This window comes from Topomyia yanbarensis, chromosome 1, assembly GCF_030247195.1.
Source record: "Topomyia yanbarensis strain Yona2022 chromosome 1, ASM3024719v1, whole genome shotgun sequence".
Classification (NCBI taxonomy): Eukaryota; Metazoa; Arthropoda; class Insecta; order Diptera; family Culicidae; genus Topomyia; species Topomyia yanbarensis.
In genome coordinates, this window is record NC_080670.1 from 28945630 (window position 1) to 28968783 (window position 23154).

General features: G+C 38.4%; 2 protein-coding genes across 5 annotated transcripts in view; both read left to right on the forward strand.

Moving 5' to 3' along the window:
* The window catches only part of LOC131677187 (serine-rich adhesin for platelets), a 945885-nt gene that overhangs the window by 178660 nt on the left and 744071 nt on the right, over positions 1-23154 (forward strand). The window lies entirely within an intron of this gene.
* LOC131677201 (acyl-CoA Delta-9 desaturase-like) overlaps positions 1-23154 on the forward strand; it is a 49216-nt gene that overhangs the window by 15713 nt on the left and 10349 nt on the right. The window contains exon 1 of one of the 2 annotated variants that reach the window (XM_058956907.1): positions 18532-18904. The exons of the other annotated variant lie outside the window; for it this stretch is intronic. Coding sequence (XP_058812890.1) covers positions 18891-18904 — 14 coding nt within the window. The 5' untranslated portion in view covers positions 18532-18890. Of the gene's footprint in view, positions 1-18531; positions 18905-23154 lie in introns of those variants that run through there. 2 annotated transcript variants of the gene reach the window in all.

Here is a 23154-nt window from a genome sequence, read left to right on the forward strand (position 1 = left end):
AAAAAACCGTGTAAAAAAAACTTGAGTGTATTTCATTAACGTTACAAGACCGTTCTTCTGACAGTGTGTGCTCACTGATTTAACCTCCTAACAGGGAGATGTATGTTTTGAGCTACTCATTGAAAAATTACCCAAAATATCATAATGTTGAAAAAAAAGTTCCAGACCCCCCGATAGAACATTTCAAAGTTATGCTCAGATGAAAGAGGAGCATCTAAGCTATCGATAAGTGAGTATTTTGGCGATACTGATTTTTTTGTTTGAATATTTTCTACCAGAGAATGTGCACCCTGTTGATCATAGGAAAGGCCGATAATAATAGGTACTGAAAAATGTGGTGATTTGAAAAGCTTTTATTCGGTTAAAACCTTAAAATCCACGAAACAAATTTAACATCCAGACGAGTATGAACGCTGCTGTCGTATGTTTTGTTTATTTTTATGACATTCGGCGTACTAACGTAAATCCAATTTTTCTTCAAATGCTCTGCATAAACGTACTACAGGCCATATTCGATTATCCGTGGTCTCGATTATCCGTAGACTAGAGATGGTCGGGTTTCAGATTTTTCGAACCCGAACCCGACCCGAACCCGATAGCTTGAAAATTGAAAAACTCGAACCCGACCGAGCCCGAAATTATAAAACTCGAGAAACCCGCACCCGGCCCGAGCCCGAAAATTTTAAAATTAGAGAGCCCGGACCCGTCCCGTACCCGAGAATGAAAATTTTGTAAAACCCGAACCCGACCCGACCCCGAGAATTTTAATATTTAAAAACCCGAGCCCGACCTGAGCCCGAAACTTTTTAATTTGAGAAACCCGATCCGAACCCAACTTGCTAATATGGAGAATCCACCAAAGATCTCGAAGATTTTTAATTTTAGGCACCCTAGGCTCATCTTAGAATAGTAGAATCATTCGAAGCTGAAGTTGAGTTATATCTGCCTTTGGCAAAACGAATCACTGGCGAGTAGAATCCGCATTTTTCTTTGCTATTATTGAACGTCGAATTAAAACGTCGTTAAAAGAAACTTACAAATCGTCGATATATTAACCGGAATGTAGAATAAATCTGTCGCTAACTCATGGGGAAACAAAAAACTTAATGGTGACAGTTTCAAACAACCTTGCCCGTCGTACTTAACCAAATTTTCTAATTTTGTATCAAAAGCGAATTCTATACATTTCTTTTCTAAGAATTGTAAAACCATTCCTGCAAGACAGTTTTGTATGATTTATCATATGTATTAAATTAGCTATGGTAATTGGCCACAGCAGTACCACCAAATTTGTGATTTCAATATATGGGAATTGGGAAATCGTTCCCGGGCTACAACGCCCTTTTTAGTCAATGATTACAGTTTATTTTAACTGCAAGCAATCTTTATCATAAATCAATTTGATTATTATTAAGCTTCCATTAAAGCAGGTACAACCTATTTATTGCATTTGACCAACTTAACAGTGCCCGCTTAAAGTTTGTTTGGGGTACAAATGTACCCCACAAAACCGTTTACGTTAATGTTTTGTCATGTTTACATAATTCCGAAGACATTATTATATCTTTTTTTTTATAAAAGCAAAACATCGATACATAGTAAGCGAAAAACTTGTGTAAAATCGTATGTTTTAGAATAAAATTATCCGATTTAATTATAAATTTAATAAAAATTAGGCATATTAGAGCGGTTTTAGTTCTGGGGTACGAATGTATCCCACAAAACCGTTTACTTAGAGAAAAAGTCCGAAACCGTTGTAGGGTTAATGGACAATTATTATTCAATATGTAGCAAAAAGTACTAACATTAAGTGCACTCGCAACACCCACTGTTCGATTTCTTGCGACTGTCAAAACGACCAATCAGGAGTGGATCAATAGATTGGTTTTTATTGTTTCTACTTCCCGTAGAGTTCTACTCGCTTTGCTTTAGACACTATTTGCTGTACGCTTTAGCTGAGTTTTACGCGTTTACTTTCACCACGGCCTACCTATCGGTTTTAACCCTAGAACGTTGCACTGGGGTAAAAATGTACCCCACGCCTTCTTTGGAGCCGTGTGAAAACGAGAATTCGGCATTTACCGACCTGGGAGCCTAACCATAATTCAACTTAGAGTTCCTAGGAAGAGTAGGAAAAGGTGGTATAGCCAGTTTGCTTATAGCCTTTGTGAAAGCAGGTGTCGAAGTTGGCGTGGGGTACATTTGTACCCCAGTCTACGGTTGCCGTTAGTATTTCGTCAGGTTCCGTGCTGTCAGTGGAAATGTGATTAGTGACAGTACCAGTTTGAGAACTGGTTGTTTTACTACGTAAGTAACAATTAGTATTATATAATCGTTTTTAATCATTTATTTAATTTATTTAATTTAATATTGAAGCGGAACAAAAAATCGTTCTCATTTTTGCTGATTTTTGTTGTTTTATTGTTTATTTTTTTTAACGTTTTTCAAAGTAAGGGCTCGCGAGTATAATTTGCGCACAATAACTGCTGTAACAGTAACGTTGCGTGATACCAATGTATTACTGGTTAGAAATATTTTTTTCATTTCAATTTCCACCCCATTTCGTGGTATTTTCCAAAGCACGATTTTTAAACTTTCACTCCTCAAAATAATTGCACTTTTTTGAAAATATCGAAATTCCATTTTATACCGAAGACCATTCTTTCAACTTTAAAAATCATTTGATTTTTTTTCAAATCGGTTGAAAATTCGCAAAGTTATGGTAATTTTTGTAAAAAAAAAGTCCAAATCGCGAGTTTTTCCCTTTTTTTTTGTTCAAACCAATTTATGTATCATTGATTCAATAAATTACTTTCACTTACACAGATGTTTTCGCAATTAAAAAACAAAGAAAATGATGCATTATACATTTCTTTAGTTTGCATTTATACCTGCGAAAATTGCGATCAAATGCGTGGGGTACATTTATACCCCAGTGCAACGTTCTAGGGTGGAAAACGCAAGTGTAACGTTCTAGGGTTAAAGTACCTGCCGAAATTAATATTTTAAAACAGAAAGTTGAACCAATATTTTCCGATAAATTCCTGTTGACTTGATTTATTACTAATTATCATTAAAAATAAATCGCAAAGAGATTTTAGATGTGAGACACGTATTGTTGAATGCTCTCTCATGAATGTTCTTTTAAAACATAAAATAATTCAGTCAGTTTGCGAATCTGAAGAGACAGAATTTTACACAAGAATGAAAAATGCTATATTTGAACACCAGAAAATACGACGAATTCTAGCGATTTAAAGGTGCTACCATTTGGTACGGTTATATGTGTCTTCCATTCGTATCACGAAGTATGAAAAGAGACTGGGTTTTGTGTATAGACAGTGTCAAGAAATGGTTGGGTTGTTTTGTTCAAAACCCGAACCCGACCCGACCCCGACAATTTCTAATTTGAAAACCCCGAACCCGACCCGAGCCCAAAAGCTCAAAATTTTAAAAACCCGGACCCGACCCGAGCCCGAGAATTTCAAATTTGAAAACCCGGAACCCGACCCGAACCCGAAAAGCTTAAATTTATAGAACCCGAACCCGACCCGAAACCCGTCGGGTTCGGGTTTCGGGTCTAAAAACCCGAACCCGACCATCTCCACCGTAGACTCGTTTATCCGTAGTCTCGATTATCCGTAGAAAATGACTCGATTATCCGTAGTCAGACTATCCCAAGAAATTCTTTCGATTATCCGCACATTACTTTTTCTCAAACTACATTACACGCTGAGAAAGATTCACATTCTCATTGAGCCTTATGGATGGGACAACCATGTTTTGATATTTTTTCGATATTTTCTAAATAAACCTGATAATTTTATTTGTGCATTGTGATTTAGTGATGATACAGAATACAATCCAACAGCTATCTCATTTTCGACAAAAATCCATATGGGACTCTTATGCTTTTATGGGCAGTATATTTCTAGAGAAAATTTAGAATAGGACGTAAGTAACAATGAGAGATTCTCTTTGGGGTCTTTCTCTTCTGTTCATTACTCGGCCATTTCAACATTTACTACTCTACTCTTTGCATAATATTCTAGCAAAAACCGTCGGCTTTCGGTATGTACTGGAAAATTAGTGCAAAGTGTTGCAATGACGTCGTAATAAGCGAAAGAGAAAGTAATCAAAGAGAGGCTCTCAATGTTACTTACGTCCTATTAAATTTTAATGAAGAAAAAAACATTTGTTTTGATTCGATTATACGGATGATTCGATTATCAGAAGCGAAATTTTTCTGCACCCTACGGATAATCGAATCTGGCCTGTAATAATGTGTCATGAAATGAATAAAAATTTGATTCCTAGGGAAAGTTGTGGGGTGTCGGTTTTACCCACAATTCCCCTACCACCCAACACCCAGCATCTTAGTCCTGGAATTGATTTCATCACCCGATTGTTTAGTAGCATTATTACCCCAAACGAATAATTTCTCTAATCAACTTGCACCGACTGTGAAGCTGTTGATCAGTCGTTATCGCAGCATGCATGAATCGGTAGGTACCATGCAACCGGTGCCTGATTCGTAAATGTCCTATGTGTGTGTGGTGTGGTGTGGTGTGGTGTAGATCAGTGAAAAGAACAAGCCTCCGTTCTTACTTGCTTCATATCATCAGTCCAGTCAGTCATGCAACCACCACACCTCGACGCGGATCGGATCGGATCGACGGCGACTGGTTGGGGAGCGGGACGCGGGAGCTTTTTTTCAGCGGAAAAACACGTGACTATGAGCTGATTGTTAGAGCTGGCTGACGATTGGCTGCCACAGGGGAACAGAAGACAATAACGACGACGATGGCGCGCTGCTCTTCCTAGTCTTGTATATACATATACATATGCTGATGAAGGAAGCAGCGATGTGCGACGAGGTGAAAAAATAAGAGGAGAGAAAACGCGATCATCGGAGAGCGAAACATGGGTGCTTTGCTCTCCGCTTGTTGCTTCTTTTTTTCGCCTACTACTTCCCATCCGCGAAAGCCGTTTTGTATACACGTATTATAATGACGGGGCGAGCAAAACCATCGTCAGCTGTTCCGCCGGTGTCGCGTGTGGGGGAACGGGAGTGAACTGGGAAACGGGATTGTGCTGGCAACGGAATTTACTGTTGGTCGAAGGTTTCCCAGAACGCAATCAAAATGTTGAAAGTTTATAGAATATCATTTTTTTCGTACATATTTTAACCCACTTAGCCCTTCACTCTGCCGCGCAGAGTGCCCCAAAGAGGAAACTGAGTCAGGGTTGCACGGATCAATGCACGCGCCTATTCACCATCCCCGTATTCAGAGTTGTTTAGCTGACTAGTAAATAAGTAATTATAATCACCACTCTGCGTACGCGAGCACAGAAAATGTTTAGGTTAAGGCCATTCAGAACACTTTCCCCGTCATTTGCTAGAAGTTGCAGCGGTTCGTACCGGTTCCAACCATGATCCACATCCAACCACCGTATCATGATTATCGCACAGTTTTTTTTTCGAAGCACACTTTACTTTTAGTTTATGCGAGTGCCGCACGACTTGTGTGGCAGCCAGTGGCTATGGCTACTAGTTCACGCAGGTGGTACTGGGTCGAACTTGCATCGATTAAGACCAATCGGTCGGTGCTCGGTTCAAGGCGAAGAGCTCATTCATAATAATTGATGGATTCGCGCCGCACAAGTCCTGATTTTCTCTCTGACCGACCGACCATGATCATGATCATGCTCACGGTTATGACCTGCGCCGTGCAGAAAGTACATCATTTTAACCTTGTCCCAAACGACCTAGCTGGGCGAACGTGATGATAAGGAGGACTGGAAATTTCTGTACCTACCTACTGATATGGATTGGCGAAAAATGCAGCCTGAAAACACGTAATAGAAGATTATACACACTCACTAAACATTGATAACAAAAGAGCGATTTATTGTTATTGTTGTTATTATCAAAGCTTGAAAGCGTGCCTTTTGTATAGCTGAACAAAACCAGCTGCTGTGTTGTGTCGTCAAGGAGAGGGTTATTTTCGATAGGTCCTGGTTGCTTTGTTTATCACCGTAGGTGTGTAAGCACTTAATATTCTATAGGGAAACGGAGTGGGGAAATTGATGTTAATCGTTTATATCGCTGATAATTTGGTTGTCTTTGAGCATCAAGCTACGGTCAACGTGGGAAGGGGAATATATTAAAGAAAGGATTAATCGATTAGGAAATATTCCAAGTAGCAACTAGAATGCGTGATGTGGCAAACAACCGATACATGGCCTTGAACGTAGTATGACATGAATTACCCAATTAATTTTCTCTTTCAAGTTTACCCAAAGATATCAATATTTGGGAGCTCTAAACATCAGTTAGAATTTTCAAACTCAACTTATTGTCATTTATGCCAGCCGAAAGGGGAAATATTCAATGTCTTCTTTGCTAAAAGAAACTTATTTAAAATTTATTTCTAAGAAAATATCAAAATAACTCGAATCTATAAATACATGCGTTGCAACTAATTCCAACGTCAGTCGTGGCGGAGTAGAAAAAAAACACCTCGAGTTTGTGTCGCCGCGAAAGAGTGTTTATCGATTGTCCGTATACTTAGAAAACTGAATTATTTTATTTCAGCAGAAAATGAATCGTCTGCTTGTGATCAGCATGTTTTTATTATGAGTTGACTGTAATCGAGGAATGTTCATAAAAATGTCGTGACAAAAAAGCTTTTCTCTGTAGTTTCCGTGGCACCGCCAGGGCTGAAAACTCGGTATGTTTTTATATCAATCCTAAGTGTAATTCTTAGGCTCTAGTGACTATGCCTGCGGAAGGCTCTGACAAAGTTTAGATCAAGAACAATCTATCTATCTATCTTCTTCTTCTATATATATATAAAAGTCAAAGTTTGTATGTATATGATTTATAGACTCCCAAACGGCTTAACCGATTTCCGTAAAAATTTATACACAGTAGGTATTTGTTATGGGGCGTGTTTGTGTACTATTAGTTGGAGATTATATGCCCGTCAGATGGCGCTTTGGAACAAATTGTGTGTTCCTCCTATTTCGTTGAAAATCGTAGCAACGCGCGATGGGTATTAGCTAGTAAAAAATAAATGCAACTTAAATGCGCTTGATCTGTGTTATTATTTACAATGAATTAAATAAATTGCAAACAGCTGTAATCCTGCAAGACATTTCAAAAAAAAACCGGGCATGCCAGATATCATTAGCATCACTAATTCAGTTTCTCAATTGAAAATTCATCAACCTAGTTGCAAATATTTCCAATTGCTTTCCCCTTACTTACTCTACCCTGGAGTGGTTGAATCATTCCATCAAATGATGGAGTAGGATAAAGATTAACCAAAAATTTCAGTTTCATACAGCAACGGAACCAGCCGCGTTCGGTTTATCAACTCAATCGAAATCGCGATTACCACAATTTCGGTAATAAATCCAATGAAAATATTCCAAAATGGGGTGTTGTTATATGAACTGCGTGCAGTACATCAAAACTGGTAGCTGGAAAAGACTATCTTTTTTGCAGAAAAAGCTACAATAAAAGTAATCCATTCCGGAAAGCACGCAGGTCGTAGGAATAAAATATTTGTGTTCAAAAAATGTAAGGGACAGCTCAATGGGGGCTGTAAGAACTGTTAGCGTAGAAATGCGCTTCTAAATATAGACTATTTCGATTATAATATTATTTAACACATGCGCACTAACACAAACATACATGGATTAGACTATATGAAATGAATAAAACATTACTTTTTGCAAATATTTCAAGCAATATTAGACGATTTGTCAATATTTTAATACTGTGCACTGTTTTTTCGTTAGACATATATGAGAGTTAGAAAGAATAAATTACCCGTAGGGGAGCCCGGGACTAGTTGGCGGTTGGGGTAAGTTTGCGGAATCCCTTTTTCTCTGTTTCTATTAGACATATTGCGCTGCCTCTTCTTGTGTACCTCAAGTTATGTGAAACCCGTTATCCAATGTGTTTTTGTTGCAAAACGATTTGTTTGGTGGAAGTTGTGGGTGATATTGTCTTTTCGCGCATACCAAGTAAATTTTCTAAATTTTAAATACTTTGCGTTATTTAGGGTGTCACGACCCCTCGGTCGTTGCATCTCACCATCTATAGCGCAGGCAACTCTAACGCACTCAGCTCTCGGTCGGGCGCTTATGTCAGCTAGACACTTCGCTGTGAGTTGTGATAAAAAGTAAAACCACGAGACAGGTCACAAGTATAAAATAGCAAATCTAAAATCTAAAGTAAAAGTGAATTTACTATTGCTTAAAATTAACACATGCAAAACTCATATACTAGTTGGTACTTAAAACTAACTTACATCTAGTTACGAGGTAAGAAATTAAAGAACTACAATTAAAACTAGAACTTACTTAAAGCTAATTACTTCCTACTTACCTAACCTTAAAATCTATACCAGAGGACTGTGCTCTGCGATTGGAAAACGTGCCAGTGTTCACACAGCTTCCGCAACCGGTTTTTAAGGTAACGATTCCTAAAACTAAGACGAATCATTAAAGATAACACGTTACAACGCTTGTTTTAGGAGAGGATAAGAAGAGGAATAGGAAGGAAGACAAGGAAATTGATAGGGAGTAAAGGTAGTAAACGTAAGTAGCTATTAAACCTAACATTTCGTACGTTACAATACGATATAATCCTTCCGTAGGAAATTTGTAATCGCGCCTTCAATAAACGGATTAACAAATCGGAAACCAACCTTTATTCCTTGTCGACATTCGTCGACATAGGGTGATTTTCAATCTATTTCCCAAATGATTTTTCGATAGCGCACGAAAAGAGCTTTCAGTATCCGTATAGATATTACATCTATCCACAAACAAGAGTTATTTTTTAAATAGTTTTTAATAAAATATGCGGTTGGGGCAAGTTGGCGGTACTATATACAGTGCAAAAAAGTCATCAAAAAATTTTATTTCTTGAATTCATTCCAAAGTAAGAAAATCTTTTTCTAGTGGATTTCGCCAATGTAGGAGACATTTATTTCGGCCAATTGCATGAACAATTTCGGAAATTTACTTTTGAATAGAGAGTACGCGTCAAAGTCAAAATGCCGGATTATTGAAACTGAAATATAATAGCAAATGTCGATTAATATACAGTTTTCTCGAAAAGACATTCCGCATGTTCCAAAAGGACTCTTGAAGTCATTGCATCTCCATTTGATTGCTTAGTTTTTGGCGTATCCCCACATACCGCCAACTTACCCCGGGGCCGGGCGGGTTTTCCGCGTCACATATTTTTGTCTCTAAAAAAATCAGAGATGTTGCCAACAGTCTGCTCTTTCATGTCGCGTGTTCTGTTTTGCAAGATCTATCAACATCAAAGCGGTAAAAATTGAAAACTGAAAACACCGCCAACTAGCCCCGATCTCCCCTACACACCGCGGGTGCGCACACCGTTTTATACAACTGCTTCAAATGGGAAAAGTTACGATAGGAATCGTGCTAACTAGGACTCGACATTACAATATTAAACAAACAACAGCATTCGATACGCACAAACCAAACGCGATGAAATTTGCATCCGTATACTTCTGCTTGGTGCGTCTGGGGAAGAATTGAATTATTTACTCGGCCCGCCGAAAAAAAGTAAAATTGAATAATTTTACTTTTTTTCGGCGGGCCGAGTAAATTGTTCAATTCTTCCCCAGATGCAGCAGGCAGAAGTATACGGATGCAAATTTCATCGTGTTTCCCAAAGCTGAAAACACTCAGCTGCGAGCGGCACATTTCAGAACAGCCTGCTCCGACTAGCTAATCGACAGGGAGTGCTGTTTTCAAATACATGCATACGGTTGCGGTGTTCAAATACGGCGTGTGCAGTACAGTGTATGAATTTATCTGCCTGCTGCGGCTGTTATTTCCGATCCGGTGTTAGATGAAAGAATGAGGTCGAACGGGCAAAGCTTACATTTAATTAGTCAAGGATGACGTCATTCACAGAAACGTATGTTTCGAAAGGTGCAATTTATTCATTTACGTGAATAATCACTTGAAATCAGAGTGATTTATTTACTGAGTGTAATTCTACTAAAAATCATACAGGCTCGTACTATTCGAGGCCATCACCACCGAAAAATAAATCCCTCTAAGTGATACAGAATAATTGATGCCTAACGTCCATTATGCCTAACGTCTTTATGCCTAACGTCCATTATGCCAAACGTACGTATGCTAAACGTCCGTATGCCTAACGTATTTATGCCTAATGGGGTACACCCGATATATTCTTCCTAATCAGGGATACCGCTTTCTCGTTCGGTTTCGGAATGGAAAAGCCTAGTTTTTTGCCTCTTCCTGACAATTCATCCGAAAAATAGTGTTTCTCAAACTTGTTTCTGATGGATTGAACACTCGCGCGATGAACTCCAAAGTTGTACCCTTTCCGCTTAACCATGTGTCCAAAACCTGTATTTTTTACTTTTTAACGACACCCAATCAGCTAGATATTACTGAGTGGGAAAAGCTATGAAAATTGAGAGCCATAGTACTCAAGTGAGAACTAGGATTTGAAATATACAGATCGGAAAACTAGAAGTGGCAGGGTCACTAGAAAGAGGCTTAAAATCTTGCGGACTAATCTTTTGTCTTCTGCTGGTAGGAGTCGAGCTTAGGCAGCATTAATACGAATCGCTCAAGTCTACCAACATGTCTTACGGCAAAGACAGACTTGTTCCTCTACTTATTTTTTGCATCATTTTCAACACGTGACATTTTGAAAAGGAAAAGTTTAAACCACGCAAAAAAGTAAACAAACTAAAATTAACAGTCAAGCGCACTGTGATACTATGATAAGCACTTAAAAACCATCACAAATACGCGCGCATAACGCAAATGTGTGTGTGGATAGTCTTATATTTTGCACTAGCCCAAACGTCTCTTATATTCTAGTTTGCACTTAAACTCGCTAGTACACTGATAGTCGATTTACTTGTAGTCAGGGAATCGTTTGATTTTCCGTCGAACGTCCATCCACAGAAGCTTCCCGAACATTCGACGAATTTTTTGATAAACATTTGACACAGTCGACTACCAACAAGCCAATGGAGATGCTTTGAAGCCTATTAAAAATGCCATTACAGTCTACGGGTCCAGCAAAAAATTACCATACGTGTACTTGTAACGGTTGGGCGAGCGAGAAAAAAAAACAGTATTGCACGCGATCATTTTTCATTCGGTACTTTCAGACCTTGACATACGACGGGTTATTTTCAACAACTTGTGTTTTTTTTTCTCAGCTCTGCAAGCTAGTAATTAGTTTTTAGTAGGTACTGTGTGGGACATAATCATAAATCTAGCGAGTCTCTAATTCTCCGCCATATCCATAAGAAACCACTCAATTTTACACTAGATAGCAACGTTGGGACCGCAAATCACCGTCGTTGGAGCTTGACAATATCGACAAACAAGTTAATTATTTAAATTGGTCTACGATCATTTCGAGATATGCCAAATATTGAATTCGTTTTGTCGCTTGAAATAGTTTGTTTTGCTTAATTATTAAAAATCATGAAATTCTAGCTCTTGCGGGAATGATCCTAGAAATCAGAGGGTTCGAGGTAGAGATTCGCGCTGTTGCTCGGAGTCTTACACATTGAGATTAAAAATCGTAAATAGAACGAAAACCAAAAGGGTTATGCACGAATCTACTAGTAGTTTTCTTCTACGGGTCTGGAAGGATAATAGTGAATAGTACAGGTTATTCCCGATCAAACCATTCCGAATTTGATTTGGGATGCTGAATGGAGTCAGTATGGATTTCAGCTTAAATGTAACAACCGATTCCGAAACCAAATCCGGAATCGATTGTTGCATTTGAGCTGGAATTAGGGTTCGCAGTACCGACCCTTTTTGGCGAGAACCGGTACTATGGTACTGAAGCCCTCAGTACCGGTAAACTACCGGTAACCGAATATTTTTTTAAAAAATTCGAAAAAAGGTTCAAATTGAAATTGAATGCTCAAACTTATGATCTTATTCTCAGATGATTGATTTGTGCTGATCAAAAAACATGTTCATTGTTTTTTAATTGCTTCGGAATAGCAAGATTTATTTCATAGAGAATATTTTTCGTATAGGGCACCTTTTTTATTTCGAAATCTAGGCCACTTTGAAATCAATAACTGCTAAGTGGTGCGACTTTCGTCGATTTGAACAGATAGTAAATTATGAAACCAACAGTAAATCAAAATCACAGTCGATTTACAACCACCAAAGACACCGGTCACGAAATTCTGCCGCTGTCTGAGCCAGCGCAAAACGAACCACAACACAGTACTGTTATCTTGTGTGCATTGTCTTAAGAACAAAGGAAACCATTCGATCTACTTTTACATCTGCCAAAGTCCCTCTAAACAAGAATAACAAACGAGCAAAGTGAACGACGGTTAGTGCGTCTAGAACAAAAGAACCATTGTATGTACTCCTGCCATCATGAGTGAATTTGATGAAAAAGCGCTGCTTCGACCCAACACAGCGGTTTTTGACTTGAGATTTTGTTCTACACGACCGAGTCTCCGTGAGCTGGAACATTTCCTGAAGGTGAACATGAAGCTTACCCGACCAGGAGGAAATAACACAATTATAACTCATGCTGATATTTTGTTACGAAAAATTTCCTATCAAATTTTGTTATAAAGCGGAAACCGTTAGGTGTTAAAATAACAAAAAATCTAACAAAAAATTCTCTACGAATATCACATTTATAACAAACGTTGATAGCAATATAACACGATCATAACAACATGAGATAGCATAATTGACCCCAACATAGCTTGTATTACTTATTGTATAATATCAACGATTTTAGCGTGCACGTCTAAAAATAGAATACGAGAAAAATAAAGCATACATTAAGGCGCTTTTTGCTTTGGGAGCAAAAAGCTTCATGCATCAAAAGCTTTTATAGCATTGCCAAATACTTGCATACCTGCTGGCTGATTGTTATCGTGAATATATGACATGCAGATTTGAACCTGGGTATTCTGAGTTTGATGGGGAAGTTTCCTGCATGAACCAACGACGTTGTTTTCGACTGATGTTTAAAGTTAGCATAATATTCCACGCTTCCGTCAAGGGCGAAACGATTATAGATGCAGAAGACGTTTCCAGAACGCACACATTGAACTTTGCCCAAGCCTAAGTGCTCTTTGTTTTCCTGGTGCCATACGCTTTGTTTTTATTAAGTTTTACTCACCAATACAGCTGTCCATATGACGATAGACTGAATAGCTTTATAATATCTTTTCAGATTAGGAAAGAGGGGCTATTTTTAGATTCTAAATAGTGCGCTTTGGCGCTTCTCTTGTACGTTAACGTGTTTTACGTGGTTTTTAGAAATAATGTCGATGCGACATGGTAACATTGAGCGGATATTTTACGTACATTATTTTACGGAGAATACGAGAAATCTTATTTAGGATTCCGCATAGATTCAAAACAACAAATGTGTTTTCAGATTTCAAAATAAGTCTCTTTTGGGGATTTGTTATTGGCATTTTTGATATGGGGAAGACTAAACAAACCAGTACAATTATCTCGCACCCAATAAATTGCTAGAAATGCAAATCTTTCACAGAAGTTATATCTATCAACTGCGAATATAACAGATTTATGAGAAAATTCGAGAAATTGTTGATGTTTGTTCGATGGGACGGATTCTTGAATATTTCATGTTATTTCTGTTACCCATTTTTTCCAAATTTGATTAAATTTTAAGGAGGAAATTAACAATATTTTTGCATTAAAGTTTTTAGATATTTCAAGGATTATCTAAAACGCATTCAAATCACTTGCCAGTTCAACCATTAAATATACTCAAGTAAACTCAAACACTTTTTATGCGGAGGATAAAATAAAAAAGTCGCGATAGTTTAGAAATTTAAAAAACGCACAAACTAGAAAGCCACAAACTGGATAAGGTTTAAGTGTTCATAAAAACCTGCATAAATTGGAGAAATCGCACTGAAAGTCTTACCAAGATCCTCAAAATACATTACGAAAATTTTGGAGATCAGTATAATATATCAAATAGTTTTTTGTGACCCGAAAATTCGTTTTCGCAATATGCAGCGTAGATTGGAGGAAAATTAATTATATACTCATTAGACTAAGCCATGAAAACTAGTTTTAAGATGCTTTTTGATTTCAATTCGCGTATCTTTATTTCATCTGGACTGCTTGATACTTCCTGCATATTTTTCGAAATAAGTTTTATAGGAAAATTATAATCTTTAGAGAAGTTCTTTGATAACTTCACGATTCCAAAGCTTGTTATGATAATGGCTTTAACATTTAAATCGTACGCCTCCTACTCGAAGTTATGTGTCAGACGAGTGTCTCAGAAAATAGGCAATGTCATCTCTTAATCCAACTGACAAGTTCTCCGACCAGGAGCGGATCCAGAAAAAAAAATTCGGAGGGGGTCCAAAATTTCGACTTTAAAATGTTCATTGTACAATACGTAATATGTAATATCCTCAAATCAGTTTTGGTAATCGAATCTGGTTTGCAAAGATTTTGAACTTAGAATGAATTTAAAAAAGAAACTTTTTTGAAAATTATCAAGATGTTAAAAATTTTCGGGGGGAGGGGTCCGGACCCCCAAGACCCTCCCCCTGGATCCGCCACTGTCTCCGACCAATTGCATCTAAAACTTGTTCATACTCAAAAGGCGAAATTTTGAAAATCCAAATCAAAAACATAGAAAATTCGCTTTAAAAAGTTGAATTACGACGCATAAAAAGAGACCTCAGTGTATAAGCAAATATACTGTCATTTGTGTAACCGTTAGCGTTCAAAGATAATTGTGAAAGAATATAGAACTTACTGTAACATCATCGTTGTATGCGTACATTAATATCATATTATTAATCCAATGATAGCAGCAGAAAATATAATCTTGATATAAGCTTTCTTGCATTCCTGATCGGTATATCATAAAGATAACACAGAGAGTAATTTATATCAACATGAGATATAAATTTGATAGCTTTCGGTTATGATGTTCTGATCGGGTAGGCTTAAGGACGTCACCTATCTTCAATATCATCATCTGCGCAGTGCAGTATTGATATCATTCACCACATTAGACCAAGCAAAGAAGTTCGCTTTACAGAACAACCTGAAACACGTGATTAAAAGTGACAGCATTGAAATGACGATCCCAGTGTACATAGAAAATAATTTTATAGATGTGAGACTACATGATTTATCACCGCGTACTCCCCGTGAATCAATTACAAAATACATGTCGCAATTCGGAGAAGTGGAGTCCGTTACACCTGATACTTGGAGAAACTTCTTCCCGGGTACTCCTAATGGTGTTTCTTGTGGTGAGGATGCGAGGGGAAAGACCTATTCCCTCCCACTTGACTATACAATTCAATTATAATGGAACTAACATTAAACAGACCATGCTATGCACCCTCGAAGGGCAGACACCTACGTGCAAATACTGCAACCAGACGGCACATCATGGAACACCTTGTGCGGAAGATGCTGAGGAGAATACATGACAGCCAATTCACCACACATTTTCGGAAAACCAATCTGAAACACAGACTTCACTACCATCACCAGAACCACAAACGGTTACCAATTTTGTGGCAGCTGTTCAGGCCATAATAACAACTATAATAGCAGCATCTAATGCTTCAGAATCAACTGTTAGCACCATCGACGAGGAAGCCAATATCAATGACAGCAGCTTTACCTCGTAACCCGTAAGGGCAATAAGAAAGGAGGAACATCTGATCGTGAACATGTAGACACCATAGACGATGATGACATCGACGGAAACAAAAAAAAATTAATCGACCCACAAGGTGCACTAGGCGAGCAGACAAATGGTACCTTACCACGAAAGAAGATCTCCCCGCGCAATAGAAAGTTGTGTGGACGAGACCCGAAGGATACTTCATAATATTTTTTTGTTCATTTTTATTTTTACATATTGTAATAATATAATAGACCCACGGCTCCGTTATGTTACCACAATGAGCCGTGTCCAATAAATGAAATACAAAAAAAAACAGTAAATCAAAGCGAGAATGGCAGTAAATCCAAGCAGGTTAATCGCATTTCTTCTCTTGTTTTTCTGAAAATTGGTTCCTACCTTTATGTCGTTTGCCTACTATTCTCTAATGCATATCAAGGCTCCTTGCTTTCCTGTAAACTATTTAGTTTTGCTGAATTTTCCGATCACCAATAATTACAAATCGCCCTATTTGAAGCAGTTCACCAAGTCTAAAACTGTTAGCTACTAAATCGCTGTTCGTTCTTTTATAGATGAAAGTTTAAGAGCAAACCAAATACAGACATGACATAGACCATAGTCTTATTACGCGCCACCCAGTGAATAATGGAAATCAATCAGAATGTCGCTAATAAAACTTTAACTTCTAGAATTATTATGATGATGGCCCCACCTCATTCCCACACAAAGGTGTTATCTCAACGATTTATCTAGAAAGCAAATTAATATAATTAAACGTTATCTTGCAGACCGATCTTTTGAAACTCTGCAAGGGATCTGCAGAGTTAACATATTTGTCATAAAAAATTGTATAGTACCGAAAATACCGGTACTGGCTTTTGTTCAGTACCGGTATTACGGTACCAAAAATGGGTCGGTATTCCCGGTCGGTATTAACCGGTTCCGGAATGGGCTAAGTCGCTGTTCATCCGTGTGATTTTAGTTGTTTGGGGCGAGCTACGACTTTGTGTTGTAATCGATTTCTTTTGATCGAGGGTAAATGCAATCTGCTGGCAAAATACATAGACATGCACCTATTTCACCTTCATATGTACATACTGTTGTCTGAGCGTAAATCGTATCACTGCTAACGATAATAGCCGGTTAGGTGATTAGGTAGTTAAAATGGAATGATTTAAACAGGCATTTTAGAGGTATCTCCATAAACTATGCGAAAAATATTCTCGAGAAAGTAGGGGAGAGAGGGTAACAATGAAACACATTTTTTCTACAATTTAATTTTGATGATAATACATGTTATTTGTGTAATCAAAAGTGATACATAGTGCCACTATGTTGTTAACTAATACATATATTTTTTCCAGCTGGTAAAATTCACGGGAAATAACATTTTTTGGATAATAAACAGTTGGTGGTAAAATGTATTAGTGTGCCCCATGGGTAGGAACTATGAAACACGATGTCATCTATAGTGAAATATTCTACTTATAAATTTTATTCTTTTGTTTTGACGAAGAATGGTCCTAACGCTTTGAATTAAAGTTATATTGAGGCGAAAATCGTTTGTTTACGAAAGAATCCACTATATCATCGCGTAACATCGAACCACCATATATGCATATTAGATGCAATCCTGAAATAAGAGACAATTTCTACAAAATTTGGCCAAATTTACTAATTTTGCACTATATGAGTAGTATTTAGTGTGGAAAATCGGAACCCATTGACATTTTGAGACAGACCACAAAAACAAACAAAAATCACTGTTCCCCATACGCCATCGTTTCACAGTTACCCAATGGGTCTATTCATGAAAATTGTGAAATCACACAGAACCATGAGTAGTTACCAAAAAACTTTGTTCGCGGCAAATGTTGAGCATAAAATTTGCTATAAATAGCAATAGACTAAACATTTATTCAATGAATGGTAATTCATAAAGATGGAATAATGTTTATCATTGCAAATTTACTCTGGCTATCACAAAACAAACAAATATCCAATAAAAGAGATAGAGTTAGCAGATCTCTTCCAAAATATAGCAACACGTGTAAAGAATTAGAAATTGTGAAATATGAGGGAATTAGACGATTGCGATCATGCATTGTGATTTTATTGCGAATGTTTCATAGTTCCTGGTGATCCACTGTTACCCTCTCTCCCCTACCTTGAAAACTTGCAATAATAGAAAGCTATTGAAATGTTTATTTTGAAGAAGAACAATAAAGTTTTTTGTAAAAATTTCGCCAAAGAAGCAAATATCAAATATACTTACACGTGCCGTTCAACAGTCCTCGTAAACATTTCTATTCAATCCACACACTGGCGATCCTACCCGATCAGAATGAAATAACAAGATCATAACAAAACACAATTTGTGTAACATATTGTGTTATAAATTAGGTGTCGTTAGTAGTTAAAATAACAGAAATTTATAACAAGTAACAATGCGAGATTCAGTTTAGAAATATTTCTGTTATGTGTTTATGATCGGGTATCTGTACTATATCTGGATCAGCTGTATGTAAGTCTATAGTTGCCCTAAATGAGAGTGTTGAATGGCGACATTCCAATCATTCCGCTGGTTGTGTCCATAAACTTCCACCAATTCACTCTAGCGTACCTACTAGCAGAACTATTCGATTTTTCCCCATTTTCCTCTCCAAGTTCCACGAAGAAAATACACACATCCAGCTTTACTCTCCCTTTCTCTCGCGTACACAAAGGAGCGAGTGAAAAAGTTTACATCAGTTTCGATCCAAACCCAGATTGGAATGTCTGTAGCACCGATTCTATTTCGCAATCGTGTCCTACAACTGCCAGTATAGTGTCCGCCAAACATCCGTTCGGAACGAACGCGCCGACAGATCCTTGTAGCAGTTTTCTTTTTGACATTGTGGTGAAAAATAACAGCGCTCAAGTATAGGGAGGATTGCATAAAGTGCTAATCTAGTTCACTGTGTAAATACAGTTTCGCAGCCCGAAAGCGATGCCAGTAAAGTGACAGTTTCCGAACGAGCTGCGACGAACAGTGAATTTTCTTTGTTTTCTCCTTATGCTAGTAGAGTTGCTACCCCGTGAGTGATAGGATTTTTTTGGAGTCGTCAAAAAAGGACCCACCTCTCCATCGGTATCGGAGCATTTCAAAATGGTGGCAATCAGGTAATCATCAAAATCCGTGACCCGTGATCTGGCGCTGCAATGCGGGTGAAAATTGATTTTTCAAACCGGATACCAAACACCCACTTTCCACGGCAGCAGCGAGTGTGTCAGCTGTCCTTGCCTTGTCCTCGCTCTTCTCGCTGCCGCCGCTGTCCGTCAGTGACGGAAAGCTTGTCGCATTTTCCTAGAGTCAGTTGTTGGCACGGCCAGTTTTGATTTAGGGTTCGCGACCCGTTATTCGGGTACCTATACTTATAAGTTTGTCCAGGTGACATTTTTCTCACGTTTTGCATATACAAAACAATAAACTTGTTGACTGCCGTGGCTGGCAGTGCGAAGCGAAGGAAATTCGTCTTGATTGGAATCGTTCCGTTACCGGTACAGGTGAATCGAGTGTGCATTCTTTTCGAACAGTTCAGGTGACGGAAATTTACCAGCGCCCCAATCTCATCAGGTGTGGATAATCTTGCTCGTCGTCTCGAAAGGTCCATTTTTATGGCGTTTGCGGTGTACATGGTCTCTTGAAAACCAAGAACCACCAATCTGATTCATTCGGGAATTTTACTTTTTATTTTGTTCATGTATTCTACTTGATATTTCTTAACTGATTTGCAAGAAACTTCAATTTTACTGAGCAAAACCTTTCTTTCGTCGTTCAAAGACAAAGCATTGGTACTACATTCCATTGTGGAGCTTAACCTTCCATTTTGACTCACTCCGGATTCGATCCCTACACAAATTTCACAGCGCTGAAACATTCATTCTACCGAACATATGGTAAATGGTGGCACCGAAGAAAAGGACATTATTTTCAGTTCGAGAAGTTACCAGTGATTCGAGTCTAAACGTAGTTCGAACTAAGACAGTTTAACAGTTCGCACTGTTCGCGAATGATACGTCGTGATAAAGCCCAATCTCAGCAATTTTTCTTTGTGGGAAAAGGAAGGTTAAACGGATTTGTAGGAAAAATCACGTCGCCATTTCGTTTTGTTCCACTCGAACATTTTTTTTTCCACTTGCGAAGCTAGCTAGCAACTCGGAGAAAAGGTCAGGGTTTAACGAAACGAATAATTCCGTTTCAGCTGACTCGTGCCGGAACGAATGGTTCGGTGTCAGGACTTTTCTGTTGCAGTGACGAATGAAAATGTGCATTAACCAAATCATTACTTTTACTATACCAGTACAGTAGTATGGAAGATGCGCCTTAAGGGGTTATATATGTTGAGGAGCGGCAAAATAGGGAAAAGTTTGATTTTGTGTGAAGATATGTAGGCATGGAATAGTTGTTATACGTCGTACAAAGTCTAATTTGTAAAATTACCTTGAAAACGTGAAAAACACTATTAATTATCAAAGTTATACCAAATTTTCGTAAAACGCGTTTTTTTCTCAAGGAGGTTTACCGTGATTATAATTCTGAAAGCATAAAACCAAACATTTAACTACTATAGGGACTTGTGGTGTCCTTTAAATATTCATTTTACCCCAAAATTTTTTTTTGAGGCGGGGACGATTTTTTCATAATGGTCATAATTTTTATCTGAGAAATTTTTTTAAAGCATTTATAACATTGACAAAAAATAGAATCGTGCATGAAAAAAGCAAATAAATTACGATCAATTTAAAACAAACAATTTTCGGAAATGCTTGTCACTACAACGACGTTTTGAAAAAAAAACCTGTTTTAATCCACCTAGTGGTGTAATTGTGCCTATCTCATTTATCCAAACTCTTATTTAATGGCACGACTGTCACGAACCTGATAAGCAACATATCGATACTGACACACTTGAAACAAACAAAAATATAACATTTATATAGCTTAATCAGCGTGAGTTCAATGTTGTCTTCATGTTAACTTCATGGTGGAGAAGAGATATAGTTAGTGGGAGAGGGAGGTTGCATCGGGAATCATCTAACTTATTATAGTATACGGGATGGATGAAGGGAATGCATGTAGGAGGTTGGTCTGAGAGGGTGGGGGTGAGAGAGGGCTGGGGGTTGAGAGGTAGAGGGGTAGATGGAGGGTTTAAAACCGAACTTCATATTATACCTTCCAGGTCCTAGTCTCAGGTTAGTGAAATTTGGTTGTCATCACCGAAGTGGTTTTAGATCTGGAATTTGCCTGGAACCCCGGGACTTCCGGAATTATCGATAGTGGACAATACATTCCAATGATTTTTGATTCGCCCTCAGTGATCTAGGCCTACGAATCGAAATAAATTTATGGTTATTTCAATAGATTTTAAACCTATGAGTTATTACAATTGTACCGGTTTATATGAGAAATTACTATGTGACCGCAATTACCAACCTGTAACCCCGGAACCTAAAGTCAGAACTGAATGAAATTCAATAGAAGTCAATGGGAGTATTATATCTTTCATTTGAAAACAAGTTTGTAAACATTGATTAAGTTTTTGCTGGGAAATAGGTGTGACATTGGCTCGGGAACTTGGCGAGTTCCCAGGGGCATCAAGATCCGTCATCGGTGACCAATGTGGTCAAAACTACTTCAATTTGTCATTAGTGATCTAGAGTCTAGACCCGCAAATAGAAGTAATGTTGAACGTATTTGAATATGTATTACATTATTCGGACATCAATAGGGTTACCAGTTTATATTGGAACTAGCTAATACCCATCGCGCGTTGCTGCGACATTCAACGAAATAGGAGGAAAACACAATTTGTTCCGAAGCGCCATCTGGCGAACAGATAATTTCCAACCAATAGCACACAAACACGCTCCATAACAAATGGCTACTACGTATAAATTTTTACGGCAATCGGCTAAGCCGTTTGGGAGTCCATAAATCATATACATACAAACATTGACTTTTATATATATAGATAGATAGATATAGATAGATAGATAGATAGATAGATAGATAGATAGATAAATAGATAGATAGATAGATAGATAGATAGATTTGCTGTGTGACCACACTCTTCAACCCGTAACTCCAGAACAGGAAGTCCGATCAACTAAAAATTCAATAGCGTATTATGGGAGCGTTATACCGTTCATTTGAAACTGAGTTTGTGCAAATCGGTTCAGCTATCTTTGAGAAAATTGAGTGACATTATTTGACACACATACATACACACACAGACATTTTGCGATCTCGACGAACTGAATCGAATGGGATATGACACTCGGCCCTCCGGGCCTCGGTTTGAAAATCGATTTTTGGAGTGATTGCATAGCCTTTCTTTATATGAGAAAGGCAAAACATGGTATTCTCGTTTAACGTTTCTACGTAAGAACCAATGTTGTCAAAATAATGCTCATTTCCATCCAAGATACTCTGCTGAAGACACTAATCCTCCAGGATACATACCCAGGAAACTAGAGGCTTTGAGCGTCGAAAATAGTATTCTTTCCTATTGTGCGACGGTGGAGCTAGCTTACCTCTGCGGAGAGCTCCCCGACGAAAGACTGTCTCCTACAACCATTGATGGACGTATTATTCTCGCTTCGATCCTGTCCGGCAGAGTGCCGAGGTCTGTCTAGCGATTCCGGGTGGGGGATTGCCTGGTGCCTCCACGATTCAAGCCTGCGATTCGCTACGGACTACTCGGAATAGTCTTCGAAGGTGCATCTTTCCTACTCCGACAAAGATTTCCCCGGCAGTGGACGATCTTCCGAATCCGATGCTACTCTGGCAGAAGACGAGGTCGGTCTTGCGATTCCGGGTGGAGGGTGACTTCCAGTTCACACCCGTCTCGACGACCATTTGCCGGTGCTATACTTTACGATCTACTCGAACTAGTCATCGGCGATATGCCTAGCCTACTCCAATGGAGAAATTTTGCGACGTCAAAAGCTCTCTCGAAACCGTCATCTCGATGCTGGTCGGTCAGGTGCCGATTCCGGGTGGAGGATGACCTTCGGTTATCTGGTGAACCCTATATCGTCGATTATGATTAATGACATGGGAACGCAGCAGTGTCTTCCGAAGAAAGTGAAGCGGGCTCTTCAAGTCGGACAACTCGTCGCTTCCGTGATACCTTCCCGAGAACTCCGGCATTTTACTAAGATGGGACAGGACCAATAGGCATACCATTTTTTAGTCGACTGAGATGAGATGTGTAGAAATCGCTATCCAGTTACCCGGAAGTCGTATTTATTCCTAGAACAAAAATAACAAAGATCAGCCGTCGACGAATACAGCGTATGGCCTGGAATATAATGGATAAAACACTACCAGCGGAATAAACAAAGAATATGGTGGAACGGTGGTGGCT